This window comes from Tiliqua scincoides, chromosome 3, assembly GCF_035046505.1.
Source record: "Tiliqua scincoides isolate rTilSci1 chromosome 3, rTilSci1.hap2, whole genome shotgun sequence".
In the NCBI taxonomy this organism is placed as follows: domain Eukaryota; kingdom Metazoa; phylum Chordata; class Lepidosauria; order Squamata; family Scincidae; genus Tiliqua; species Tiliqua scincoides.
This window is the reverse complement of record NC_089823.1, coordinates 181,210,847-181,224,806: the sequence shown is the minus strand read 5'-3', so window position 1 is coordinate 181,224,806 and position 13,960 is coordinate 181,210,847. Positions and strand designations below refer to the sequence as shown.

Sequence of the window (13,960 nt, the reverse complement as noted above, 5' to 3'; positions counted from 1 at the left end):
AATTGATGGCACAATCCTGTCGGCAGGCTGTTGCAGTTCTGTTGTAAATCATGTTGCAACAGCATAGGAGTTAGTAGAGCCAGTGGGAAGGCCAGCACCACTCCACCAGTGCAAATGCAGACCTCAGTGCATACTGGAGCAGGTAAGCTCCATGCTGGATGGCAGGGGTGGTGGAGAGAGGGCAGGAAGGAAATATAATAGGGAAGGGTGGGGTGGGGTGGGGAGCACTCAGGGGGGTGGCAGGATTGGTAGCAGCAGTGCATGCCATATCCTATCCCCCTTCTCGGGCCAGATCCTTTAACATAGATCCACTAGAACTTTTGAACTGCCAATTTAGCAAGCACAGGTCCTAGTAGGCCCACTGCAGCCCCAGTCCATGAGGACAAATGTCCCCTTACCCTGAAGAGACCCCCAGACTACAAAATTGCCCACAGGATATAGCACAAGCCACGCTGGCCAGGCTGAATCAGCACAGGGGAACTTCAATGAGATTGGCTATAAATTTGCATATGACAGAAATAATAATTCTAACAAAAGAAATGCTTTCAAATTATACACACATCAAGCAATCATCCGAGAAGAGGCATTCATACATTTCTCTCATGTATGAGGAGAATACCCCTTAAGATGGTGCTTTTAAATCAGTTAAGTATTTTAATTTTAAAAAATTTTTTAACGTGCTTCCTGATTGATCAGGGACCATTTTAGCCAATCAGAATGTTTTCATCAATCCATCTAACCAATTTATTAAATCTTATCGCTGTAAATAAAATACTGCTTAGGATTCCAAACCTATACATTAAGACAGAAGCATAAACTGTCTTCCATATCATACCCTGAATGGACCATGATGACAAAGGCTCTGTTATAGAAGATGCTATAAGGTTAATGTCTATTCCTCAGTTCCTTAATTTGATATCTCCAAGAACATTCAGTAGTTGTGGAAAAAGAATGCATGAACATTTTTTTTTAAAGGAAATTCCCAATTTGGGGTATATCACCTCTCAAATATGATTTTGCTTTGTTTTAGTTTAATGGTGCAGGCCACCTGAACATTTTTGAAAAATCAGAGAGACGCTTCTTGGCCTCAGGTGCATTATGTCGGCTCCTGAACAAATTATTCACTACCATACACATTAACCATCAATAGGCATATCCTCCTAGTATGCTCCTTCTTTGCATTTCTTTGCATTATGGCTGCTTTCAAGTACAAAAAGAAAGCCAGCTGCATGAATTCATATCAAATTGCTGCTCTGATTTTTGTTGTTTTGTTTTAAAGTAGCAATCTGATTGACAAAATGATACTAAATGTTTGTCCGGGAATAATAAAAAATGATCTAACCATGCTAACGGATAAATCGATGATGCCTTTTTCTCCCCTTTTGATGTATTATATTTCTCAGAGTGAGCTTTTCTCCACCCTCCCCAACTCATTGCATTTTAAACAGCATATTTTCTGATCCACCTTAGCAGAGCCTACCTCATTAGCAATCATATTGCTGAATTTTGCATGAAGGAGGCCAGGAGAGTCTGTCACTGATGTGTACTTGAAGGAATCTGGCTGCTGACGATATTTACTCTGAATTCACACACAAAGAAAAACAAATACAAAAGCTACATTATATGATAAGGACATTATTTTCCTAACACCATTGGTAATTTTTCTAGTACAGGAGTGGACAAACTTTCAACTTTAGGGATCTTGGGCCTTTAACAATTGTGTAGGAGACCTGCACCTGCTGAAATTCCCTCTTCTATACAATTGATAAAGGTCTAGGACCTTTATCAAAAGGTCTAGGACTCCTAAAGTTGAAAGTTTGCCCACACCTGGTCTAGTACTTCATAGTGGGTTCCACTAAAGATCTATTGATCTCTATACCATGGCACCCACATGACTGCTGTCCTCTTCAATGAAGCCCCCACAAAAACACCAATCATGAACAGCCTCTGTGTGATGGTGTGTTGGAGATATGACATACAAGCAGGTATTCTTACCTAACTTGATATAATACCCAAGTAGTTCAATAGTAACAATTATACTAAATAAAGAGTCAGTGGAAAGCTGGCTAACAGCCCAATCCTGAGCTGCCTGGAGCGCCCAGGCTCAGCGGCATCAAAAGGGGCTGCCACCGAATCCTGCGCCTCCCGCGCTACCGCAGGAGGCTCCTTGGGAGAAGGGGACGTTTGTCCCCTTCCCCCAAGTAAGGTAAACAGCCCTGCAATGGGCTACACGCAATGCTACATGAGGAAAAGGGGCTCATGTAGGGCACACAGCCCTCCACATGCGCCCCGGATCCTGCGGAGCTCAGCTCCACAGATCCTCCTGCCGCCCGCCCCCCAGCATGCTTCCCACCCACCCCTCAGCACGCCTTCTCCCCGCCCCCACTGGCCTCTCCCCTCCCTGGAATGCCTCCTCCACGCCGCCATCCACACCCCCCACCTCCCGTTCCGTGGCTCAGCGTTCTGGGAGACCGCTGAGCAGCGGAACCCGGGCAACGGCCCCACGCTAGCCCAGCACTGGCTGGCGCTGGGCTAGCACTGGTGGGAGCCCAGCGGTGAGTCCTGCGAATGTGCCTTATGGCATGTTTACAACTGTGGTCGGCGGCACAGAGCCATGCCACCAACCACAGGATTGGGCTGTGAGTTGGGGCTGGGTCTGAAAAACACATTTGATGATGTAATTAGCCTTTCAGTTCTGATAGGCTAAAAGAGAATCACTCAATCAATGTTGTTGCCCTAATGGAGAGCCACGGCCAATTGCCCAGTAGTTCAAGGAAGCTACTAGTTGAAAAAGTTTGGGAACCGCTAGTCTAAAGGATTGAAGACCAAAAGGGAAAGCTGAGGAGGATTCAGCTCTCCTACAGGCATGCCTTTTTGGTGTAAAAAATAAACTCTTTGTTTCCTATTGTATACATGAATAGGGCAGTCAGCTGAATAAAAAATGTGACTGCTCCAATCACATTTAGTTTGACCTCCTTATTTCACACATCTTGCAGTAGTTGAGGAAGGAACAATCCAATTCATACAATGAAAAAAACCTTTGTGATTAACAGCAAAGTTCAATGCATGTCTACATAGAAGTAAGGCTCTCTGAATTCAGTGGAACTTACTTCCAGGTAAGTATGCATACAACTGCAGCCTTATGAATTTTTTGGAGAGAAAAGATCGGAAGATGGAGCTTCTCTCTCTATAGGCCACTTACGTAGAGTCACCTGGGTTTTGAGAAACAGGGTTTTACATCTGAAAACAACATAGGCTTCCTTTCATCTGGAAAGGAACACTTCTCTCTAAACAGGCTCACCCTAATGTACCAACCACTAGAGTCCTGATTATACCTCAAAAAGTTTGCAAAAGTAGTTAGCAAGGTCTGCAAAACCTTGAACTCCATTCAGTTCAACCAGGACATGAATTGAGTGATCAAATAAAGAGGGAGGGTGGGGAAGGGAGCCCACCCTTAATCCAGGGAGTTACTTTGCCAGCCCATTTTTACAGAGACATCTGGCAAAACCTTGTTTATAGCGGAGAAATCAAAACCCTCTTTTGTTACCTCACTGATGAGTTCAGAAGCTTTCTTCTTTGCTTCAATCTCTAAGGCCCCTGGTGTAATACAGGCAACTCCTCTCATAAAGTTCAAGTCAGACCTGTATAAATTCTATGGGAAACCAATCAAAAGTAATTAATAGCATAGAATATGATTGGCAGTATAATCATTGAAATGCATTTGTTAGAAGTAACATCTGCTACATGAGTCTTCTGTAGCATTCAACCATACTGGAATTGTATTTGCACAGGAGGACAGAATGCCTATACCTTTAACCACTGTATAAAAGAGGGAATTTTAGCAGCTGCAGCTCAATATGGAAGGATTTAAATAGCTGCACCTGCCAAATTTTCCTCTTCCATACAATGGTTAAAGTTATAGGCACTCTTTCCTGTATTTGGTCACTCTGTATTTGCATGTTTTGTGTACATGTGGTTCCAAATCCACATAAGTGCTTATGTAGTGAGAGAGAGAGAGAGAGAATTTCAATGTAAATATTGTTAACAAAAGAATACTGGTTACATGCCTTCCAAAATAATTCCAAAATAATTTCAAATGTGAAAAAATGCAAATTGTTATGAAAACCCTTGTTTCTAAACAAACACCAAGAGCCCAATCCTATGCCTGTCTACTTAAAAGTAAGTCTCATAGAATACAATAGGACCTCTTTTCAAGTAAACACATGTCAGGCTGCAAGTCTATCTATACTTCCCTGGAAGTAAGCCCCACTGAACACAATGAGACTCTCTTTTGATGGACTAAACTGTAATTGTTTTAAGGGGTTTTTTTTTTCTAATATTGAATTTATTTTTATTGTGCTTTAATGTGTTCTTTTAAAATGCTGTTAGCAAGCTAGCAGCCCAATCCTATCCACACTTTCTTGAGAGTAAGCCCCATTGACTCTAATGGGACTTACTTCTGCATAGACATGCGTAGGATTGGGCTGTCAGTCCATTCCAGAAGCGTGAAAGAACGATATAAATATTTTAAATAAATAAATACATTGATATACAAGAGGACAAACTGGCCAATGTATGAATGGAGATTGATACATATTATACAGCATAAAAATCAGAGTAGCTAATTGTTCAAATTAATATCTGCAATATTTGGTTCTTTTCCTCTTCTGCCACATACCATCACAACCCCATTGTCATGTTAAAAAGGCTGTATGGAAAATTTCATTTACCTCACTCTGTAATTTATAAGCTTTCTTGGCACACCTCAGTCTAACATCTTCGGGCAAGGAAGTATAATCATGAAGCAGTTGTCTGTATTCCTGATCACTGACCAAAGACTGTGCTTGTCTGGCATGAACTAAATTGACCATATCTAATGGCAGGTGAAATTGGGTCTTCAGATGTTCAAAACCTTTCTTGTAAGTTACCTATGAAAGAAATAAAAATAAATAATATTGTTGTATTGAGGTCATAGCTTAAACTGGAAATCTTGTAACATTTCTATGATTTTGTTACTATGGTTGGAGGTACTAACAGCCCAATCCTATCCCCTTCTGGCCCACCTGTGCTGCATGCTATGAGCTGGCTAGGGACCAGGCAGCCCAGGAGAAACAAGCATATACTTTTTACTCACTTTCCTGTAGGCTGCCTGATCTCCAATAGTTTCCTCAGACCTATGCCAGCTCTTTCCCTGGCAAAAGTCTGAAGAGCCTCTAAGGCAGCTCCAGGTGGAAGGGGGATAGGACCTGGCAGGCGCAGCTGCCACTGAGATCCACCCCCCTCCTACTCCTGAACCACCCAGGCCAGCACATTCCCCGCCCTGATCCGTCCTCCACCACCAATTTACCAGTGACTAGGTTTCGCTGGCTGCTGTAACCTGTGCACAAACCTCAAGGTTTGACAACAGCGGCTCACAGAACAGTGGACTGGCTGCCATGCCTTACACTATCAGACCACAGGATCTGACAGAAAAAGGCCCAGACAGGATTTGGGCTGTAACACTGCTATTAATGACTCGATCCATTGCTCTGTCCAAATGGCTTTGGACATCCCATGCACAATTCATAATCACAGAGTACCTTCTTCCATTAACATGAAAGAGTCTCCTCATGTAGAAGAATTCCTCCATTAACCTGAAAGGAGAACTCCTAATGAAGTCCTACATGCACACCAGAGGCCCTGTACCCACAAAGAATTAATAAATTGAGGCAAACATACATCATCTTCAGATTACATTATTGACATGAATAAATTGGTTGGTTGGCAACCTTCAGTCTCGAAAGACTATGGTATAAGCCTACAGCACCCGGTATTCCCAGACCGTCTCCCATCCAAGTACTAACCAGGCCTGACCCTGCTTAGCTTCCGAGATCAGACAAGATCCAGCATGTGCAAGGTAACAGTTGCTGATGAATAACAGTTGCTGATCAATAAATTGCCAGCTCAAAAAGAAGTGTTGATCACTCAAAAAACCTAGCCAACTCCATTTCTCATAACAAACTATGGCAGTGGTTTTCAAACTCTCATGGAGAGTTTGAGCCACTGTAAGTGCTTGCAGAGGTGGGGGGGAGACAGCGGGAGTGGGTGGAAGGCAGCAGCGTGATCCCCAGGATCGCGCCACTCAGGGGGTCGTAGGGGCCTGGGTCCACTTACCCAAGCCTCCTGCAGCCTCCCCAGGGTGCGGGGAGCCCAGTGCAACCTTTGGCAGGGCTCCCTGCAGCAGTGAAAGTGAAAGCGGAGTGATCACGCCCCGCCTCTGCTAAAGCGGAAGTGGAGCACGATTGCTCCGCTTTCACTTTCACTGCTGCGGAGAGCCCTGCCAAAGGTCGCACCAGGCTTCCCGCACCCCAGGGAGGCTGCAGCAGGCTTGGGTAAGTGGACCCAAGCCTCCTGCAGCCCCCTGAGCGGCTCGATCCTGGGGATCGTGCTGCTGCCTCCTCCCTGCCTCCAGGTTGCCCCTGCCCCTTAAGGGGGCAGAGGTCAGGACCCACAGGCTGGGACGTCACGATGCCCCAGTTTGAAAAGCCCTGAACTATGGACACAATCCTAACCAGGTCTACTCAGAAGTAAGTCCTATTTTGTTCAATGGGGCTTACTCTCAGGAAAGTGTGGTTTGGATTGCAGCCTATGCCCATTAGAAAAGTGTCAGGGCACAATCCTAACCCCTTATGTCTGTGCTTTCCAGCACGGACATAAGGGAAGTGCAGCTCTGAGGTAAGGGAACAAACATTCCCTTACTTTGAGGGACCCTCCATGAGTGCCCACCCAAGTGCAGGATACAGCACATGTCCCATTGGCACCGCTATGCCAGTGCTGGAAAGCACTGACATAAGGGGTTAGGATTGCGCCCTCAGTATATGAGCAACTTTCAATCCCTTCACTTACATCACTCTGTAGCAAAGCTGCATGCACTGAGTGAGAAATGCTAATATCGTCCAAACCATAGGAGCCAATCATCTGTCCTTTCATTTTCTCAAATGCTTCCTTGTACTTGTACTAAAGGAGAAAACAAAGGGCATGATGAGTGAAACACATCAAGAGTAATTGCATTACTTTTTTCTGTCTTCTCAGAAGGTAGGCTTTTTAACGAAAGAAAAGGCAGCCAGATGGCCAGTTCAAGCAGAGGCAAAAAAGCATTAAAATATGGGTTTTAAAAAGTAGATTATGGGTTTAAAGCCCCAAGTTATATATACTGAAACAAACATTGTTTTGTGAAGAAACAGAGTATGACTACTAGTACAACTGCAGTGTCGCCTAAACGCAGATATATGACCCCCTTCTACAAGAATATAATGCAATGTTGTTTTCCATCACTTTATAATGGACCATCTCACATGACCAATACATATTCTTCCTTACAGTTAACTGCATTGGATCAAACTAAGATGCAATGGTGCAAATACCAATTATATGATTTCTACACTGACTCTTTGTAATCTAAGTATTTTTCCAGAGTTACATCATCAGGGCATTTGTTGATGTTGTTTGCCTATATCTATTTATTTCATATTTTTATACTGCCCCTCTTCCAAGGAGTTCAGTGTGATGTACATAGTACCTTCCTCCTTTCGTCCTCACAACAAGCCAGTGAGGTAGTGACACTGAGAGATAGTGACTGGCCCAAGGTCACCCAGAAATCTTCATGGCTGAGTGGGGATTTGAACCTCGATCTTCCACATCAAAGTCCAACTCCATAACCACTACACCATCCTGGCTCCCTGTAATAGCCAGTACATCTACAGTAGATCAGATCATCATGTGCTTAAACATGTACAACCCTTGAAAATCATGTACCAGATCATATGTATCATGTATCAGAACATGCATTGAATGTACACATGTACAACTGATTAGAACTGTATAATTCATGATGTACCTCTACCTCTGTTCAACTCTATCCTCTGTACCAGCGGTCTCCAAACCACAGGTCCACTGTGTCTCACAAATGCCTCCCCCACATAATACTTACAGTTCCAGCCACAGCTGCTTATCTTTTCAACTGATCACCCCAGAAAAATACTTCAGCTTCTGCTGCCCATCACCCCACCAGGCTATGCGTCTAGATTTCCAGGCAGAAGTGGCTGCCCAATTTTCTGGGGTGATTGGCTGGAAAATGGGGCTGTGGTGTGGAACAGAAAGTGCCGCATCGTGTGGGGAAAGCATTTTTTGAATGCCAGATCCTCCCTGAGGGCCGGGGTTTGGTGCCCACTGCTCTAAACAACAGATAAGGCAAAACAGAGCTAAGATCATGTATTTTCATGCCTACGTTGCTATACTATATTACAAATTTAAAGGATACAGAATTGTATTTTTAAGAAGTGAGGCATGTCAGACAAACAGCTCTAACAACATTTCTTCATCGGTAAATCTATGTAATTTTCAGATTCTCTTATCAGCATCACCTTGGTTTGGTATCAGTCTGTTCAGACACACAAGGTAGAATTCACCAGATATTGTTCTATTGTCTGCACCCTTTGCGTTATTATTAGAAGAGCTGTGGTCACATTGAGTTGTAAGGAACAAGTGCAAGATTCTTTTTATTTAAGTGTTTTTTGAGAATGTGCCACTGAATTGAAATTGCTAATGAACAAAATGTTCCAAAAATATTATCTACACTTTTGCCAGCTTTACATATCCAGGTTGATAGGATTTTTATCAGTTCTGGGTTTTGCTTTGTTTTATATCTGTTGAATTCTGTTTTACAAATTTTCTGTTTTATGATAGCATCCTTGAGAATTGAAATATTTGCCATTTTATTTTCAAGTTTGCTCTGCTTCTTTGATGAAGCTGCATGTTCTTTAGAGAGCGCCACTACACACCGTTGATGTCACCAAACCCTAATATTTGTTTCCTACATAATTAAAGCCAATTCAGAATCTTTGAGCATACCCATAAAGTTAATATTATGTATCCAGTGCACAATACCAAGCACACTTGCAAAGAATTTCATCTATATTTAGTTCAGTCACACAATTTATTGAGATCATCTGGTGCTCTTCACATCAAGACTTCAAATGTTTGCTGTCTTTCTGCCTTCCAGGTGTCCAAGCAAATTGACCCCAGCAGTGTTTTCTTGATAAATATTCCCCTAGTTTAATAACACACACTATTGCTATTAAAGCAACTTACATCACTTATAATTTCATTGGAAGCCTTTGCTGTCTGGAAAGGAATGGCATCCAATTTCAGTTTATAACCTCCATCTCGCATCTTGTTCCAGGATTCCTTGTAGCGAGTCTGTTTGGAAACAATAAATAGGAAGACCAGCATGCATTTATTGACAACTGAAGCTCTTTCTCCCCATAATATGCATGAATCTATGTCTAGAAAGAAACGCATATTCATTCCCATGCTTCTGGTTATGGCTGATACAGCTTTAGGGCAATTTCCATAGGGTAACAAGGACTTGTGATGCTGCACAAGTCTTCATTGTGGACACTGTATTTAAATGAGTACAATCTACCAACCACCAATATTTCAGGGAGAAATGAATGAAGATTCACAGCAATGGTGCCCCCTTCCTATTAGTTGCTACATTTATAGGGAGGACTTACTCCCAGGCCAATTCATGACAACTTGTTGATCTTTTTGATGAAGTTACTTTAAAAAAAAACTAAAAAAAACCCTCACAACCTGTGTTCCCATTACTAAAAGTAAGGAGACAGAAGTACACAGACATAAAGCCAGTCATTGCTTGCAGAGGTGCAACCTAAGCAAATCAACAGGATCAGCCTCAGGATATGGCGTGATAGAAAACCAAACATGTTTTTTTCTACCATTATAGCTATATAATGAATTCCCAGAAGTCAATATGTTCTTGGAGGTGACAGCATCCCTGCAAGATGTGGCCCCAAGGAAAATCTTACCTCACTGATATTCAGGGCATTTTGTTTAGCTTGAAGGATCTCAGGAAGTTCTGCAGTTTGTGTGTAATGATGCTTCATGTTCTCTCCATGCTCCTTATACAGCCTCTGTAAATAGAGAAGAATTTTACGTAGGGCACTTGCTACAGGTTCAACAATTGCTAACACGCAGAACACTAAAATGAATGCTGTATGAAATCATCCTCCTTCATAACTGAGAAATAGCACTGGCATGCAAGCTACCTGAAATAAGCAACAGAGCTAATACATCTCCATTTTGATATATTTTGACATATGATTCATTTTGAATATCAAACAACTGCAACCTGTACCACTGAAAAGGTCAATGTGTGTTCATACTATGGGTAACCCAAGAACAGGAATCTTCAAAAATCAAGAATGACAAGATATAAAAATTCAGTTGCGAAAATGGTGCTCACTGGAATGTCAAATAAGATTTAAATTGTGACAAAGGAAATTGGGACCAAATCCTAATCAACTTTCCACTACTTTGACATAGCTGTGCCAATGAGGTATGTGCTGCATCCTGCAGTTGGGTGGCAGTTTGCTCCACCAAACGCTGAGCCTCTACATCAGGCCATCCACCTGACACGGAGGCTCTGAATTCTACATAGACCCTTGGGTCGTCGTAGAATTGAGCAGTTCCATTGCAGGGTTATTCGCCTTACCCAGGGAAGGGGACAAAAGTTGCCTTCTCCTGAGGAGGAAGCAGCGGCTGCCTGGGGCATGCTGCATGCAGTGGCAGCAATTTTCAGCGCCGCTGCAGCCCCATGCACCAGGCAGCTCAGGATTGGTCTGCCCGTGGTGACATTGTATGTGTGAACCCAACCCTCAATTTGAGAGTAAGAGTCACTTGAATATTGTTGTTTATACTATGCATCCCACCAAAAGACTGCTTACGAGAAAGAAAGGGCTCCCAAATTATACAGCACTGGTCCATCTCCAAATTACAAATATGATATGCTAACTGGATAAGAGGCACTTTTTAAGTGGGTGCTCTTCTTTTATTTAGTGGCGGGAGAGTAACTGGCCCTCCTCACTCCAGCACTGTCTTTTCTAGTGGCTGTCTGCTGGTGTTCTTTTGTATCCTTTTAGATTGTGACCACTTTTGGGATAGGGAGCCATTAGTTGTTTGTTTGATTTTCTCTGTAAACCGCTTTGTGAACTTTCTGTTGAAAAGCGGTATATAAATACTGTTAATAATAATAATTAAATAATTAATCAAATATCAAATAATATCAAATAATTAAATGATATTTAATATACAAAACTGTACAACTCTGATTGGGCTGAAAGTGTATCTGTATTAATCCACATTAAACATTCTATGCGTGGGATTCCTACTGGGTTCAGTAGAGAATGGAAGGTTTCCATTCTAATTAAAGGTGGCCTTTATAAGATTTACCTGATTAGAACACAAGTTTTTTTTTTTTTTGGTTCCTGGAAATGTTCTCAGTGACAAGCAGTGAGTGTGAGAGAAAGCCACTGCATCAATCAGGTCTTTCAAAGAGGATACCACTCATATCATCATAATGTATATACATTATAACTTACATCCACAGCCTGGTTATAACTAATTCTAGCCTGGATCATCTCAGGAGTGTCTTTAATACTGGTAAACTTCAAAGCATATGGATGCTGACGGTACTTCTTCTGTTGAGCAGAAAAAGATCAAAGCTGTGAATTTTGTGCTGCTCTTTCATGCTATTTGAAAGAAAAAATCATAGGTTGCTTGAGATTAGAGTGAATTTGTGAACATAATTATTATTCCTCTTTCCTCAGCTTTATATTCTAGGTACTTTCAGATTAATATTTGTTTCCATTTAACAATAACCTTTACCGATTAATAGTAAAGAATTTCCACTTAAATTTGAGGAAAATATTTCAAGATGATCTTACGTCTACTAAAAATACCCAAAGTTCTATGACTAGAATGTCTTTTCCGAACTCTGAAACACAAAGAAGCACCCTGCCTTATCAGACCCTTGACAGGAAATAAATATATCCTACCACAGTAGGTAATAACAGCAATATGTTCACATACTGTTTGAAGTTTTATATTTTCTTTTAGCTTTACAATATAGTAGACTGAGCAATGCTCACTGACGTATTTCAGATAGATTTTTTTGCCATTGTTTGTGGCTTTGGGAAACTTCCAGAGGTTGTTTTTGTTGTTGTTTGTTATCATCTTGACACAAACCTATCATCCTGTGAAACTGGACCATATAAAATTTGTTGCATAGCACAAACTATGCACATATAGACAGAAGTGTGATTAAGATTGCAGTCTTTTTACTTGACTTAGCACATTTTTTCCCCAGAAGCTATAAGTGTAACCCAGCCACATTCTTCTACACCGTTTTTATTTAGAGTGAAAGCTGATTTTGGACTTCAGCTCTTAAATTGCATATCAGATTAAATAGACACACATACATACCTCCAAAGTTTTTTTTTTTATGTTTGTTTTTTTAATCAAGAAAACCAGTTCACAAAAATGGTGTGGTCAAGGATCCAATGAATGGGTCCAGGAAATTCTCCAAACTTGATTAGAGAATCATGAATGAGCACAGTGAATCTTGAACTCTGACACATCTCTCACCCGCTCTTCATCCTTCATACACAGGGAATAAGATTGATAACACCAGTGGTGTAGCTAGAAGTCCTGCCCTTCGGAGCCACACTGGGTGGTGTGAGCAAAACAGCGGCTAATGCCTCTGTTTTGCTCCCACCACCTGGAATGGCTCTGAAGGGGAGGGGGAGGGGCCACTTGTACACTGCGGTGAGGTGCTCTGCAAAACTTGTTGCTTTGCACCCCCTCTGGCTAAGCCACTGGATAACACAATCCTATGCATGTCTACTCAGATGTTAGTCCGTCTAAATTCAATGGGACCTTGGCTGCAATTCTATACATACTTACAATTGAATACAGTGGGATGAACTTCTGAGTAGACATGCATAGGATTGCACTGGTACTCCTAGATAAGTATGCACAGGTTCAGAACCAAGATCATTTCCGAATCAACTGCAGTTTCCCACTTCATCTGAATTTAGGTCATTAAACATCTGATTTATTCTAACCCAAGATCTGAAAACTGTGGTTAGATCCTAATTTATTTGAACTTATCAATTAGAACAATCCAGGTTCCTGTGTTTAGTCAAAATGGGAAATCGCAAGTCATTCAAAAGTGGAAAGGGAAGCTGCAATCTTCTCCTTTTGCATATGGAGGATGAGGAAGGAGTGTGGAAGCCTGGCTTATTACAGATCATTTATGATAATCTAACCTAAAAAGTGCATATTCAAAAACTGCAATTCAAAATGCTGGGGAAAAAATACAATTTTCCTTTAATAAAAAAAAGTGTTACTGCAAGGGAAGGTAGATCCCACTTGCATAAGAAACTGAAGCTGGAGACAATATTTTGACAGAGACATTGTTTCCTGTACATGGTGTATATATTTATTTTCTCTTGTCAAACAGTTATTGAAACACTATTAAAAAAAATACAACCATACAAAACCTGTGAGCAGAGTGAGATGTCTGTGTGCACTTTGGGCAATGAAGATACTCTTATCTTCAGCTCTCTTACAGCTCTCTGAAAGCACTTATTGTTCATCTCCAGCCCGGCTGTATATAAAGGCCCTTAAGGGACACTGCATGACTGTAAATATCAGGGATGGAAACTTTAGTTTCTCAAATGTTTTAATTGTGGTCGAGATACGTTAATACTGTCCAAGATCATTACTGAGCTGCATTGTTGCTCTTGGTTGACAAGAAGAAGAGCTTGTGTAAAAGTAGGTTCTTACTGCCACAAATATACCTTCTGTGGCCTTCTCTGGATTCACTTCATTAAAAAACATAGGCTAGTAGGTAGCAATTGAGTGCTGTTTGATTGTCATTATTATTCATAATATCATTTGTTACCTACTTTGTTTTTGCAAAGGCTATATGAACTCCCACTGTTTTTTGTTTGGTATCTGACTTCCCTCTAATTACCAGACCTATTCCTGGTTTTGAGTACTTTCATGTGGTATGCCTTTTTCTTTCCCTTTTGAGTGGAAATTATTTTAATTTTATACC

The 13,960-nt window shown here is 41.5% G+C and overlaps 1 protein-coding gene across 1 annotated transcript in view; it reads right to left on the bottom strand.

Moving 5' to 3' along the window:
* NRAP (nebulin related anchoring protein) overlaps positions 1–13,960 on the bottom strand; it is a 74,479-nt gene that overhangs the window by 18,228 nt on the left and 42,291 nt on the right. The window contains exons 26-32 of the mRNA XM_066622254.1: positions 11,439–11,537; positions 9,867–9,971; positions 9,130–9,237; positions 6,886–6,996; positions 4,731–4,928; positions 3,548–3,652; positions 1,481–1,579 (exon numbers count right to left, since the gene is read on the bottom strand). Coding sequence (XP_066478351.1) covers positions 1,481–1,579; positions 3,548–3,652; positions 4,731–4,928; positions 6,886–6,996; positions 9,130–9,237; positions 9,867–9,971; positions 11,439–11,537 — 825 coding nt within the window. The remainder of the gene's footprint in view (positions 1–1,480; positions 1,580–3,547; positions 3,653–4,730; positions 4,929–6,885; positions 6,997–9,129; positions 9,238–9,866; positions 9,972–11,438; positions 11,538–13,960) is intronic.